Below are 15337 nucleotides of genomic sequence, written 5' to 3' on the forward strand. Positions count from 1 at the left end.
AGCGTCGGTTGATTAATTAATCACGTACATCCGTCACAAACATGGGGGGCCACCGGAAAGGAATCTCCACGCGCGCTGACGAGCTAGCGGCCGCCGGTAAAGGGCAACGAGAGCAAAGCGACGTGAACAGGAGAATCGCAGAAGACAAAAATCAAGGCACGTCGCGAGGTACACACACGGCACGCGCCACGCGGGTCCTGCTCCTATATAGTACATGGACCGCGCGCACCTGACAGAGGCCGGCCCGATCCATATAGCTACAGTACGCGCGCGTTATGCTAATTTGCCAAGTACATGCACGCGCTCCGGCCGGCGACGTACGTCCGACCGAGCACCCGGCATCATCAGGGCATGCCACGCGCGTCGTCGTCGAGACGTCGACGGAAAACACAGCATTATTACGGATGTCCAAGCCCCCCCCGGGCCGGGCCAGCGACGTCCCACCGCACGTACGTCGACCGGAATCGCGGACGGGTATGGAGATGGAGCAATCGGGGGACGACGGACACCCCGCCCGACAAAAACGGGGGGCGGGTCGGAGTGGCCGCCGTCCGCGCGCTAGCTTAGCTTTGATCGACATCGACGTTTGCTAGCCGGTGCCGCACGTACTGAGCCATGTACGGTAGCATACTCATTCCCTCAACCGTGCGTGACTCATCGATCGATTTGTTCACGAACGGGGCGGGACATCGTTATTGTTTCCATGATTCTTGTGCTAACGGTATCTAGCTCCATGCTAGCACTCTACACGTAAAATACTCCCTCCCATCCATAAAAATATCGGTCATTTTATATTAAGATAGTACAAATTTTGTATTAACTGAACGACATTTTTTATGGATCAGGGGGAGTAGTATTGTTCGGAACCGGAGAGACGAACAACCGCAAAGCGGCCGTGTAGAATTCCAATACATACGTACTTTTACTACAGCTCCCCGGCCCTCTTTGGATCAGAGAAATTTAATTACTCCTACTAAGATTTTTATACTTTGCCATCACGCGATTAATTCTACAGTGTTTCTAACACCTTTCAAATATTTTCTTTCACTGAAATGTATTGGAGGTCCTGACTCTTTTCGAATGGTGTCAATTTAGTTTTTGGCTCTTCAAAATGGCACATTTGTGTTCTAAGAGTACTGCAAGTCCTTTACGGCAAGCTAGACGTCCTATGCATGCAACACTGATGAGATCTGACGTGCCATGCTCGCATGTCACGTTGACCATCACCCGGTTATGCGCAGCCTCGCCCACACGTCCTCCGCGCCGCCCCGCTCATGCTGGATGCCGTGCTGGAGGACACGGTGGTCCGACATGTGGACCGTAATGGTCAGAAACATGTTTATTTGCTAGCAACCGAAGGGTTAACTAAATTCAATGGTTTTTAATCACCAAATCGAATACTTGTACCAACGTGAAATCCTAACCACTAACGTGGTGATTTTCTGTAATTTACTGCATAAAAGAATTTCGCTAGGTATAGGCCTTTGGCCAAACTGGGCTCTGTAAACTGCTCTATGATGGGCCAGGCTACGGGAAGGGCCTTTATTGGGTTGGGTTGTATTTACTTGACTCCGGCCATGAATGTTCCTCTCCGGCCTAACAGAATCGCTTCCTCTTGCTCTCTCCTCGGTAAAATTCGTACCGCTTCCCGGCGAGTACTCCGGCAAGGCGCCGGGCTTTGTTTATGGCTACCGGCGAGGGCGAGGGCGATGGAGTAGAAGGGTGGGAGGCGGTGGTGCGAGCGGAGGTGGGCGCCGGTTGGTGGGACGACCCCGACGGCGCCGACTTTCGCGCCAGGTTCAAGGCCTTCACGGGGCAGCGCCGCGACTGGCCCGAGCCCAAGCTCCTCTTCTGGAAGGACCTCCTCCTCCGCGTGGCCCGCCGCCTCCGCCTCTGCTCAGCTCCAGCCCACCTCGTAAGTGCCCCGCACCGCACCCCTCTTGCGAGGGTTCGTTTGCTCTCTGTTCTGACACGATGACTGCAACAACCGCAGGTGATGAGCATTTGGTTCGCCCGCCCCGGAGGCATCACGCCGCTGTGCTTGCCGCAAGTTCTGGTCAGTTTTCCACGACAACCTCATCAACTCTCTATATAGGTGTTCTCGCAGTGAGCTAGTGACGATTTTTTCCTGACATTTCAGGAAGAGATGCGTGCCGATGGGGAGATACTGCTGAAATACGAGCTAATTGATCCGACCAAGGGGGGGCTGCATCAGTTGATCAGGAGGGTGAGCCAGATGGCTGTCATCTCAAGGCGAGCTGTTGTGCAGGAGGACATCCTCGTGTTTAAATCTTTGGTCGAGGTATATGAAAAATCCTGTTTCAAGACTAGTTAGTAGGGTGCCGTTGCTAATTTGGTGCCCTGCTAGTCAATTGCAGGAAAGGGCTGCAGAGATTGTTAGGCAGCTGAATAGCTCCCACTGGACGTCAACGTGTGTTGCTACCATTACCAAATTCAATAGCTTCTTTCACATACGGGAAGATGCTCATGCCGCGTTGTGTTACTTGACGCAATGTGGTAAAGCACAATATCTTGTGGTCAGAAAGGAAGAGCCTGTTGAGGTTTATGATTCTTTTTTGTCCATTTTCTACGGTTCTGTTGCAGCAAGTTCTCTACTGTATTTTACTTAATCGGGTGGCTACTTTCAGGGTGTGAAGTTTTCACTTGTGGCCACACAAGTTCCTGCAGCCTCGAAGCTTGACTGTGACACCTTGCACTTAATTTGGGCAGAAGAGAAATTGCAGCAGCAGCTTGATGTGCTTGATCGCCGATGGGAAATGTTAGTTTACTTGTGAACTCTTATTCTTGGAGGAAATCTGCTTCTCGATTTGCTATCTACAGTCTGCATGTAACACCAGCAGTTATAGATAGACGTCTTTATAGGTTGTGGAGACCCAATGATCACACATTTCAACAGTTGCTACTGCCGGCAAGCAGTGTTACATCTGCAGAACATTTCTCTGCAGAATTATATTTGCTAATTGGCAAAAATGATCGATGTATTTCAAGAAAATAATGGAACATGTAGAGAGTATTTTGTTGTAACAACCCAGCTCCGTATAGGCTGTAATTTATCCACACACCGGATAAAACAAACACTCTCTCACTATTGGAATCGACTCCTCAATTTTTTGGCTGGTTATCACCTTTTTATACTGTAATTTTGTTATTTCTAAGTACACTTTACATTTCTAAACATTTGGAAGTACTCATGTTTCAGTTATCTGTTTCTCTGTCACCACCTACATCCTTTGCAATATTGCTGCTTTGCCTTTGCAAGATTTAAGAGATCGGCGTCTATAAATATATACATTCAATTTTATGGTGTTGTATTACTAAATTTGGTGTTAGATGAATTATTTGTCGTAATACTTTAAAATATTGGAGTAAATATCAAGGAACCCCAATCTTTGAGGCATATAACACAGGACCCCAATATTTGGAATTTTTTTCGCATAACCACAGTTTCTGGGCAAGATGCATGACGCAGCCCAAGTTCTCTTTCCCGTTGAACTAATCACAGAAACTAAATGGGATGGCCCACATGACAACCAGGCCATCCAAAGCAAAATCAACTGCCTCACATTCCTTGATATTTACTGAAAATAATGTCATACTACATGAATTTTTGTTGATGATTCACCATTAGGGTGGTCTGGAATAAATGAAGAATCAGCAAGGTTACATTAAATGATTCACCAAGTCAATAACCATGCTGGGCTTTTTCTTTGTTCTTTCTTTTCGTCGAGTTAATAATAGTAATACTAGATTTTGTAATGAATTCCCATCTTTTTATAGTTCAAGGAGAAGAGCATTGATATCCTTCAAGGCTGGGGACAAACAGGCGGCTTATCGATACGTGAGGCAGTCTAAATTGTTCTCTGAAAGCAGGAACAGATGCATACCACTATTAGAAAGGGTCGAAGAAGTTATAAGCCTAATTGCCAGTGCTGAATCAACCAAACAGGTATAGTATTTCGTACAAAGAAAACCTAATGTTCAATCAGTTAGATATACATGTTACATGAACAATTAACTCTTCACATGTACATATCTTCTATTAGGTTTATGAGGCTATCCAAGTTGGCATTAAGGCAATGAATGATCATAGTGTCAGCATAGAGGATGTTAATATCCACCTAAAGGAGGTCGATGACCTCGTTGCCGCACAAAGAGAAATTGACGCTGCCTTAGGTAAGTTGTCAACTTGGATATTTCAGCTTCCAGTCGAGGAAGCTTATATTACAAATTACAGTAGTATTACAGTTGTCAACTTGGAATTTTCTTACGTAGAATAGAAGCACTCGCTCTGTTCATACATAGACAACATTTTTAGACATTGGCACAATCTCCAGCATGCAACTTTGACCATTGCTTGTCATATGTATGGCACATCTAATGATACTGTTGCCTTCTAATTCAGTTATGAAAATCAAATACTTCCTCCATCCAACAAAAGATGTCTAAACTTTGACTAAATTCGAATGCATCTATACACTAAGTCATGTCTAGATACGTCTAAATTTTGACAAACTTGAGACATCTTTTGTTGGACGGAGGGAGTACTAAAATATTATCCAGTCAAGTTTTCAACCATGCCTATTAAATCTAAGAGCATAATGGTAGAATTTTTGCTAGCTTGATTGTTTTATGAAATGTTGTCGTTGTCACATTTTTTTCTTAAATTATTAATCATGAACTTGCTAGGTTCACATTATTTCAAAATAAAATTCTGAAGAAAAGTTATGCATTTGGTTAAATTATATTTTAAAATATGTTTTTGTATAGTGGAAAAGTTGTATTTCACCTGCACATTTGATAGTTGATTGACAAAAGAGAGAGTTAATAAAAAATGGCCATGCACATCCCTATTAGTTGACAGACCGCAACCACTTAATTAGGTTCTTTCAAAGCGTTTAAATAAGGGCAGAGATTCGAAATATATCAATAAGCCAATAACTACACTCTAGATTTTTTCAATGGACATATATTTTGAATCGGATTCTCTCAGGGCTGGGAGACAATAATAGTGAAGCTGAGGTATCAGGACATAAGGGCCGAGCACTGGATTGGCATAAGTTTGATAACTGTTTTTTGGTTAATTACTCAAGTTGCAACCAACCTAAGTTATGGGCATGTTTGTTTGATGACTAACTTTGCCACAACTAACCCTATGCCACAAAAAGTGCGGTGGACAAAATAGCCACCGCAAGTGAGGCAAGATTTGGCAAGAAAATGACTTTTGACATGTGGATCATATGGATAAGAAAGTGTGTCAAGCCACAAGTGTGACAATGAACCAAACACATGGCTAAGATATTGTGGCATGACTAAAGTTAGGCGTGGCAACCTTAGCCATGAACCAAACATGCCCATAAGTGTAGTTTGCTAAGTCCTGCCTATTCCTGTCCAATGAAAGCTCAACCTAGTCCAAACTTGCTCCTGCCCTAGCGCCCTCTCAGATCTAGATTAACCACACCAACCCAAGCTGAACCGAACTCTTAAGTTTGAACCAAGCCGAATCCATCTGAGTTGCCACGAAACATAATTTTGGATCTTTACATTTTTATCTGATCATGTGATTATGTGGCACATATTGGAGTTCCACATGCACTCTGCTTCAAAGATGCATGTATTGTGTCTTGAGTATATATTCATGTTCTCAGTTGGATCTGGTAGCAAAAGAACAGTCTTAATATTGTCTTTGATTTAGACTTATGTGTCCTGCATACTCTATATTTAGGCCTTTGGGCCACATAAGTAACATCAATTTGTTTCCTTTAGTTTGTAATAGTATCGATGGTTTTATGTAAGATTCCGATCTAATTCTTTTGCAGAATCAGTACCTACACATTCATTGGATGGCGAAGAAGATATAGAAGAAGAATTCAGAAACCTTGAAGCAGAGTTGCAGGATAAGATCCCTCATGTGCATGTTGAGGAACCAGAACCAATTTCACATGCCAATGCCGATTCACCTGATAAAGCTATTGAATCATTGAGCAATTGCCTATCAAATATTAAACTTGGGGCCATCTAGATGCTACTTTTTTCATTTGCTGAATGTGATACGCACATAGTGTGATTTAGTCAAATCTGTCACCCCCATCAGTGTGTATTGTATGCCTTCTGATGACCGCATAAAGCGGTAGTTCCAAGCAGAAATATTCCTGATAACTGATAAGAATGGCATAATTCATGATGTTTTATCGTTCTACCTAGCTGATAGGAGTGCCATGATTCATGATGTTCTATTATTGTTCCATCTTCTATGAACCTCAACTTCAGAGTCTGCGTGCTGCTTGAAGCATATGGCTCATGTTTATAACTGAGGTCTGCCAGGGTTGTTCTGCACTGATGTCAACTTGCCTATCGATTTGCTAGTTCTGTATAACGACGCTGGAAAACATGTGGCACATTTCATATTGTACATATCCTAAAAGTTGAACACTTTGCTTTCTGATGTGGCAGATTCAAACTTCATTCTTGCTTAAAGTTATCTTATTACAATGACATAACAATTCATGGTCAGCTCTTGTTCCTAACTGAAGGGTGCTAATGAAGCATGCAGGTCTCTTAAGTCCAGGAATGAATGGATTGGACAGTAAACTGTTCTCTCTTCATGGTGCAGACATTTCGAGGACCGTCAATAGAAATTGCAGGGACACAGAGGAATATATTTGACTGGTGAGTCTGTTGGACCCAAGCCTTCTTAAGCTGAAAACACTTATTTCTATGAGTACCTATTGTCTAGATATGATACCAATGGTAAGAGTCTATTTATCAGAGAATATGCAAGTATACCCTGAAACTGATTGTGTTCTAGTTATAATGACTAATGAGTCGACCATGAATAGAAATTAAAGTTTTCATGGAAGAAACGATGCTCGGGGGTAGCTTCTTGCTTATCAGATGAGCTGGCTACACAGCAACTCCATATACTTTCTGAACAATTACCTGTTGCTAGATATGCTCGACTTCATTGGGGCAAATTTATGCTGGTGTTATTGTATGCATATCTGAACACCTAGGTTGATTTAGTGTTTAGCATGCTGAACACAAATAAACAACCTAGCTTGGTGCATAATTTTAATGATAAAAAAAAGTAGTACAGTACAAAACAAAATATAATGCTGAAAGTGATTCTGACTATCTATTGGATTGCAACTATATAATTCATGGAAATAAAAATAATTCTGTTAATTGAAATCAAAACAAGAGTCCTAGTGAAATTCAGACACGAGAGTTCATAATGTGTTTCTGCCAAGGTATACTGACATGCTGCAGTGGATTCAGTTATCTAAATGACAGTAACTGCAGAGAATTTTTCCAACTAACTTAGGATGTCTGAGGCAATTTTATTGAGTGTCATTACTCACTTCCATGTTTCTGGAATATAGATATACTTCCACCTCTACTAGGTGTATGTACCTCCACCTCTACTATACCACTTCCATGTTTCTGGAATTTCCAACATACTACTCTTTTGTACTCCTAGGTGTATGTACTTCCACCTCTACTATACCACTTACACGACTTTGTTATTCTTCTTTATCAATTTGGATATACTTCACTGATTATTATAACATACTCCAAAGTGAACTGCATCAAAAAGTATAATTTTATGTAGTATTACTCTATTATATACCCTTTTATTCTTCTTTTATGTGTGCAAAAGGGTATATTGGTAAAAAGGGGAATGGTAGTGAGTTTTTTTTTCACGCAGCTCGTTTTGTATTATACTCCTGGGTGTATGTACTCCCACCTCTATTATACCTTTTGGGTGCATGTAATATACTTCTCTATCATTTTTAATATACTCTATTACCAATCACAAGATAGTACAAAATGAGTTGCGCGAATATACTTCCATGTATTTGTAGCATACTAAAATTATCCAAAATTTGGTTAATTCATTGTTATGTAGCTTAGCCATAACATGGCTGGCAAAAATAGCAGTCCTTGCTTTGATTTTGTGGTTTAGTTTGAACTTTGAAGAATCTTGAATGCCAGTACATCAATTCGATTAACTGTGCAAGTTGATTGTGATTGTTGAGCCCATCAGGCCATCTGTCTACCCCTCTTGGTTTGTGTCGAATAATATCTAGAATGAAGACAATATAGTTATCTCATGATGTGCATGAAGACCAACTAACACCACATGAAATGTTTTCACGGGTCAATTTCTTAGCTGGACCTTTCTCAGATATCAATGTCTGACTTCCCATACGGCCATACTGTAGTTGTTGACTGAGACTTAAAGTTTACTTGATAGTTGATACCCCTCCGTTCAAAAATCAGGATTCAACTTCGATTAATGTCTAACTATACATTGATTAGTATAAAATTAATACCGATGAAAAGTTCTTTAAATACGAATCAAGTGATATCAATTGTGTATCATACAATACGCGCAATATACCCTTCCAAGTTAAATAGGAAACGTGTGCGCCATATATTTTAGAACGAAGGGAGTATGAAAGCCCAGTTAAAATACAGATCATAGGAAAGGAGAGGAGGAACAGACATAAGATAAGCTGGCAAAAGTGAATAGTCTCGCCAGGCAAAGCATTTCCTCGGTTAGAGGGGAGATTGGCCTGAAAACTGGCGACAACACGTAGGCCTGAAAATTCATGATAAGACTTGAATTATTGGAGGGGTACTTTGCTTGTGCTTGCTCCACATGCATAGATGCATGAATCCATCAGATGCCTGTCCACACCAGTCTTCAACGCTACGTCATATCAAGAATAGAATAGGATGAAAAAGCAATCCTGTTCCTCCATTAAGTGATACAATAATGCTAGATACCACAGCTAGCTTATCCTCTTGCAGAGGTTACTGTAGAATGATGTTATTGGGCAATGAGAAACATATAATTCAAAATGGGAGGGCAAATGAACCTGTAGCCTCTCAAGCGGTTGTACAAATTGAGGGTTTGCTCATGATGTGCAAACATTGTATACTTAAAGACCGTCTATTCATGTGCGGCATTTCAGATAAAATTTAGTCCCATCTTTTCGTTCGTGCATTATATTTATACCTGGCTAGATGTTGGCTCCTTAACATATTATCGTATTTCTTAAGTATACTATAATAAGACATTGACACTAATAATTTAATGAGTATTTCCTGATAGACTAACAAACCAAGCTGACAGTTGAAGTCAAAACGTTGATGCAAACGTATAGCCAAGCGCAGGTAAAATATTCTCATGATTGAGCTTTTTGCTTGTCCTGCGGTAGCATGTGTCCTTATAACCGAACAACATATTTTTTTAAAGAAATGACATCCCGTCAAACAGCGTACTGATTATATCTTTTTGTTAAACTAGTATACAGCAGTAATCATTAGGCGAACAGCGATTGACTATGACATCTTTGTGATAATATGCTTAGCTATTTGTACATCAAGTAGATTGCTTCAGATCAGTTCCTTACAGTTCCAATGATACTCAACTAAAGTTTTGCTGCTGATACAATTTTCAGTGAAGTGATCATTTCAGTCCAAGATCATATATTTGCAGAATGAAGTGCTTCAGTGCTCTTACCCTGGAAATTGCCTGACTGAATTTGGCTGATTCTTGAGGCTAAACGACTCTGAATCAAGTTCATTATTTGCACCAGAAAGCACTATAAATTTAGTTACAGGCAAGAAAAGTCACATGGAAACAAAGCCATCCCAGTCTGTAGTCAGGACTTGCCAAAAGGAAATCAGTTTCCGCATGCATCTGATAATAACTAAGGAAAAGTAATATACATCGATCCAGAGAGCTGCAGATAAAGCAAAAAAAGACTACTCAAGGGAAACTGCACTGGCTGTCAAGAATTACAGTTTGTAACCTGGTAGCATCTACTGACTACATTTTACACAAAATTTGGAGCATCTTGGCTGATACACCGCTTAATGGATCAGGATGCTTGGTAACTTCTCCTGGAACAAGTTGCTAATTTCATATCTAGAACTTGTCAGTTGGTACTTGAAATTGATAAGCCGTTACTTTATTGGGACAAGACCATTGTACTCAGTGACCTTCCTCAAGTTCAGCTCATTTTACACCGCCAGGCCATTTTCAGGTTTTTTCAGCCTCATTTCTGCCAGTAGTAACCGTCCCCTTGCCTATACAGTGCAAGAATTGATTGGGTACCCTACAAGTGCTGGTTGTAACCCTGGAAGAATTAAGAAAACTGGATATAAGTGATGGACTCAAGAACCAGACAAATCACATTTATATGTTTGAAACTTTTGTGAATTGTTACCTGCGTAATGATCTGTCTTTATGGACCGCATCTGTCTGCTCACTGTTTAGCTTCCTTGTTCAGACTTTGTTGCTGCTGATTCGCTGTGCCTTGCTGTTGCTCCTGCACCATGCTAGGCATGGCTCCTGAGACTTCAGGGGCTAGGTTTTGCCTAACAAGAAGACCTGCCAAAGATGTAAATGGTGGTATACTGGAACCTGACGAAGGGATTGCTTGCCCAGGGATTCCAAACATTTGCATGGCATTTGCGCCAGGGATCCCAAGACCTTGTGCGGCTGCACCTGGGATCATTTGGTAAGGAAAATGAGCACCAGGCATGGGCGATACTGGAATCGTTCCTGTGTTGTTCATGTCAAAGACACCCATCCCGTACCCCAATCCCATGCCGAGATGAGGGAAATGAGCCATTTGAGAAAGTTGCAAGTGTTGCATGGCTGGTGGTAATAGCATAGGAGGAATACACAGCCCAGTTCCCATGGACATCATCTGTGTGAAGAGAACCATGAATTTTCAGTGCATCTCATTTACCATACATAATCATGCTAAATTTTGCATGAGGCAGTTTTAGTGTACCTGAACTTGAAGCTGAAGGGTTTTGAGGTACTCTATAGCTTCATCCAGCATTGAGGCCTTGTCGATCTACAAAAGATTATATACCTGATTTGTTATCAAATGTCCTTGATATAAGACACTCCTGAGGAAGCACGATACTAGAATGGCTCTTAGCTGTAGCCTGTACCTTGTTGCAGTTGGGAATGAGCTCTTGCAGAGCACGCATCTTTTCATTGATCCTGTCCCTTCTCCTCTGAAGGTGTGTTGCATTGCAATACGATCAATACAATTGAAGCATGATACTGAGGGCATGAAACATAAATGATCAGCGTACTGGGTTATGGCCTGCTTACCCTTTCTGACAAATTGTGAACCTCGGCGGTGCGGCTCCGCTTCATGCTTCTGTTAGTAGATCTTAGCAATGCGCCGGACTCGTCGTCAAGATCCTGAAGGTAACCAATTTCACTATAAGCACTAGAAGGTGGTATATCAGCTCCAGTGTACTGAGCGTTGCATGTCGTTTACTTACCTCATCTTGACTAGCTGAACACTCTGCCTGGATCTTTCGCTTCTGCTGGTGCCAGGGTTCATCGTTCACAATACCGTTGCCAGAGCACACAGAGGAAGTTGTGACCGTAGCATCAGGTGCCTTTCTTGCAGCATCCTTGTGCACAACCCTATTATTGCTAAGCTTGTCACGAGCCATCTCTTGCTGCAGGTTACCGACCGAGGCCGTGAGGGCAGGTGCCGGCGCGAACCGCACCTCCTTTTGCTGCGGCCACGCCGCCCTCTGATCAACGAACACAGGGCCAGTCCTTGGCCCGCTCGTCGTCTGGATAACCGTGGACTCCATGCGATTGTTTGCAGCGGCATTGGGCACCTTGTCCGTGCCTTGCGGCCTGTGCGCGCTCTGCAGAGTTGCCCTTGCTAGGGCTGCCGGTCGAGAGAAGAGCGAGAAGTTCATGACGCTGTCGCTCGGCCGAGGCTGTTTGGCAGCAGCAAGCTCTGCCTGTGGCTCGGCAGTCCGGGTGGTGAGAGCCGACAAGCCCTGGATTTCCTTGGAGGCGGCTCTGCTGCTGCCTGCAACGGGCGTACCTCTGTTGTTGTTGGTGCTGTGATTCGAAGGTGGTAGAGAGCCAAGGTTGGCAGCCGCCTCCTGGAGCTCCGAGAAAAAATCTGAGGAATAGTCGGCCGTTGTCAGAGCAGGTGCGTTGTTGTTGTTGTCGTCCTCCATGATGGGGTAATGGATCCAGGGGACGGCGTCATCGTCCCCGTTCTCGTGTTGTAAGCCGGAAGCCAAGTCATGGATGCCCATGCCGCCGAAGACGCCGGCCGCCTTGGTGAACGCCATCATGTTGTCCCCAGCACCTCCGGGGTGCTTTTCTTGGACTCCGCTGCTGCCGGTGCCGAACGGCTGGAAGGAGGGCTGCGGGTGCTTCCTCCGCCCGTGGACCACCGCCTGCCCATTCTCCCACAGCAGCTCGGCGAACTCGTTGCCGTCGGACCTACAAACCAACCACAGAGAGAGGGGAACATATGCATCAGCATCAACCAAGAACCGATGAGAATGCATCAACTAGATTGAAGAAGCATTCGACAAGCGTTTACTCACATCTCCCTGCAGGAGCGGAGAAAGAAGTGCAAGCGAGTCGAGACTTCTAACTCCTGGTGCGTGCGCCGCTTCTTGTTCTTCTGGGGCAAGGGATGGAAGTGAGCTCGTGGTAGAAGATGAAGAAGATATTGAGTGAACCGAGGGTAGCTGCACTGTTGCTCTGCGCGAGATAAGGGGCGGTGGAGGGACCTACCTTACCTAGCTGCGCGACGGAAATGGACAAGCAGATACGACGCGCAAATGTGCAACACACCAGCTGCTAGCGGGTTTCTCGGCACCCGCGCCACGGTACGTATCCGTATCGGTCCACTCTATGCTCCCCCTCTGGTCCAGCCCCACCAGTTAGCTAGGCGTTGTTGGGTGCCACGATTGCTCCAAGATCTACGCAGTTGGTAGACGTATTTCAATACTAGGTTAGTAGGTTCTCATGATCTCATCCCATGCTACAAGTTCAATCCTTGCCATTTATGACTCTTTATTGTTTTCCTTTTAAAATGGTTTTGCTATTTCTGGGAAATAATGATTTTTTAGTTGATGATAGTAATTTTTTGATTCAATCATTGAGATTCGTGTAAGATTAATATAGATCCGATAGAAAAAAAATCTTTATTAGATGGCTACGATTGTTTACTATTTCTTAGACGACTGAGAAATAGATATTCTCTTTTTAAAATATATTCTGTACAATATATTTAGGTTTTTTTGATATATTTAGGGTATTCATGTAAAGCTTTCACTATATATACCGTAGTTCTTTTCACGTAGCTATCTGTCTGGTGTCATACTAGTTGGATTACGGTTGTTTAACTTCTTTTCACCGACCTTGCCGTTTCCCTTACTTTATTGGCACATCCGCACATGAGAACTGAGGGGGCGACTGTTTTTGGTAACTCACACATGACACATTACCTTAAGTTGCAATTGTTATGCATACTAATGAATGATTGATTCTTTTTAGGCAAATGAATGAATGATTGGGTCATTGGAGGGACCAAATCAATCGAGTGAACACTGCTTCCGCTCGTGACCTCTGCAGTGGCCCTGCAGAAAAGACTGCACACAAACATGCAGGTGCGAACATGTACTTGCTGATACCGATCCATCTGTGTCTGAGACCACGAATGAGTACACAAAGCATGTAACAAACACCTGCGGTCGTATCTGGTAGTGCTGCATGGCCGGGACTTGCTGGGCATTGGTAAAAAAGACCAAAAGGTAAGGAGATAGAAAGAGAGTTTAAAGCCAGGCAAAGCAACTTTGCAGGACAGATCCAGCCCAGATATGTCTATGTGGGGGGTGCGGATGATGAGAGTAGTACCCGAGGACACTGTGAAGACCTCGCACCGATAAAGAAAGATCTGAGCGAGGATGATGTGCGGCGGCTGCAATGGGTGGGAAAGCTTCTCCCTCACGTCACACATCTATACTACTACTAGTAGTGCATACCACTGCTAATCATTGATCTAACTGATCTGGGGATCGAGCGAGAAGATTTAATTATGCATGCTTTGACTTCGAACTAGCTTAATTAATTGCCCATGACCACTTAGACCTATGGTCCTAACAACATCCTTGTCCTGCTCCATATCTGTAATCTGTTGCTACGGAAGCAGTCACAGGATACCCGCGCATCCAGGGTCCACTCCCCGGTGGCTTCCTTGCATAGGGAACCGGGCATGTGTAGTGTTGGAGGCTCGCATTGAAAATATGGCATGTTGAGCAAGTGAGGGAGTATGGAGTATTTTCGTCGGCTAGCCCATTTTCAATTGAATACGAAACCGGTGCATGACAACTCGGGCAGTCGATCAGGTACGCAGACTCATGCGTAATGCCACGAATATTTTATAAATTCCGTGCTACCCGGCCAGTATTTTAGTTAACTAGATGCATGCATATACTGGAGTACGTATGGTTGGTAGCTGCACCCATCACAAGAGATTTCGGCGCTCGATCCTGCCACAAAAGATAGCCAATGGTTTAGCCGTGTCCACACTGGTCCAGCCAAAGTCGACTGTATTCTGCACTCGTGCGTAAATAGCCTGTTATACCAGTGCACGTACTTTGGCATGGGATGCAGTGCCCCTTGGAATTATACTGGGAGACGGAGACGATCTAATTTTATACAGCCATTTGGTACGTAGCTCAGGTGGCTCTACTTAATTTCCTATAACCACTGCATAAATTACTTTTCCCGGGTGTCATCTGCCGTGGTCATCAGCTTAATTGGCACAACCGCTCATCTGCCGTTCTAATCTTCGCTCAGCGAGTCAGTTCTAGCTTTAGGAAGGTATGCTCCACCTCTCAGTGCTAAGATCCGGCTAATATTTTTAAATAATACGATTTTTCTAATATTTTTAAAAATGATACGCGTTTGCCCAGGCCGACTGGAGGCAGGCGCAGAGCATGGGTCCCGCAAGAGGTAGTCGGTCTGGCCCAGGCCGACTGAAGCCCAGTCGGTTTCGGCCAGGCCGACTGGATGCAGTTGGTTTCGCCGAAACCGATTGGAACTAATTAGGCTAATCAGTTTCGCTAAAGCTAGTTGGTTGCATGATCAATGCATACACGGCCGATGCCCAATTTTTGTCTCGAATCATTGCGGTTTTTTGAACTAAAAGATTTGACAACTTGGATAAATTAACATGCATCGATGATGTGCTGGACAATTTTTGTGTCGATTCCTTGCGGGTTTTTTTGAACTAAAAGACTTGACAACTTGGATAAATTAACATACATCGATAATGTGCTGGTTACGGAACCAAGGCACGACTAAATTAACATACTTCGATAATACCACAATTGGACAGAATTAAAGATAGCAAATACAATTGAAACACATTAAAAGCACTACTGAGTCCACTTAGGCCATTTTCCAGACGTATCGCCACGTTCCTCTGTAGACTTTGCCACGGCGGCC

The 15337-nt window shown here is 43.5% G+C and overlaps 2 protein-coding genes and 1 long non-coding RNA gene across 4 annotated transcripts; 2 read left to right on the top strand and 1 right to left on the bottom strand.

The window, feature by feature from the left end:
- The first annotated feature begins 1589 nt into the window (after positions 1-1589).
- LOC100844059 lies at positions 1590-6282 on the top strand. The gene is made up of 8 exons (XM_003565631.4): positions 1590-1915; positions 1994-2056; positions 2141-2302; positions 2379-2561; positions 2649-2779; positions 3799-3967; positions 4065-4194; positions 5838-6282. Exons 1-8 carry the CDS (start codon positions 1685-1687, stop codon positions 6038-6040), a joined length of 1272 nt encoding a protein of 423 aa, XP_003565679.1. The 5' UTR covers positions 1590-1684; the 3' UTR covers positions 6041-6282.
- A 3385-nt stretch (positions 6283-9667) lies between these two features.
- Positions 9668-12617, bottom strand: LOC100844358 (transcription factor APG). 2 transcript variants are annotated; one of them, XM_010234761.3, is made up of 7 exons: positions 12424-12617; positions 11341-12316; positions 11165-11257; positions 10999-11064; positions 10833-10898; positions 10260-10745; positions 9668-10169 (listed from the first exon to the last, which is right to left on the bottom strand). In XM_010234761.3, coding segments are annotated over exons 1-6 (1650 nt in total). In that variant the 5' UTR covers positions 12426-12617; the 3' UTR covers positions 9668-10169; positions 10260-10298. The 2 variants fall into 2 exon arrangements, with proteins under 2 accessions (XP_010233063.2, XP_024314974.1); XM_024459206.1 differs by having other exon boundaries at positions 9668-10187; positions 12424-12591.
- On the top strand, positions 12575-14215 carry LOC112270838. Its single transcript, XR_002963336.1, has 2 exons — positions 12575-12711; positions 13382-14215. It is a non-coding gene; the product is annotated as an uncharacterized LOC112270838 (long non-coding RNA).
- Positions 14216-15337: the final 1122 nt, after the last annotated feature.

The sequence above is a fragment of the Brachypodium distachyon genome, chromosome 2 (assembly GCF_000005505.3).
Source record: "Brachypodium distachyon strain Bd21 chromosome 2, Brachypodium_distachyon_v3.0, whole genome shotgun sequence".
NCBI classification, from domain to species: domain Eukaryota; kingdom Viridiplantae; phylum Streptophyta; class Magnoliopsida; order Poales; family Poaceae; genus Brachypodium; species Brachypodium distachyon.

Excerpts from the sequence above, each read along its gene's own strand:
- LOC100844059 (XM_003565631.4), top strand. The coding sequence starts at position 1,685 with ATGGCTACCGGCGAGGGCGAGGGCGATGGAGTAGAAGGGTGGGAGGCG. Across the intron at positions 2,562-2,648 it reads GAAAGGAAGAGCCTGTTGAG|GGTGTGAAGTTTTCACTTGT; the intron begins GTTTATGATTCT and ends GGCTACTTTCAG. Across the intron at positions 2,780-3,798 it reads CTTGATCGCCGATGGGAAAT|TTCAAGGAGAAGAGCATTGA; the intron begins GTTAGTTTACTT and ends ATCTTTTTATAG.
- LOC100844358 (XM_010234761.3), bottom strand. Across the intron at positions 11,065-11,164 it reads TTCACAATTTGTCAGAAAGG|AGGAGAAGGGACAGGATCAA; the intron begins GTAAGCAGGCCA and ends ACACACCTTCAG. Across the intron at positions 10,746-10,832 it reads CCCTTCAGCTTCAAGTTCAG|ATGATGTCCATGGGAACTGG; the intron begins GTACACTAAAAC and ends CTCTTCACACAG.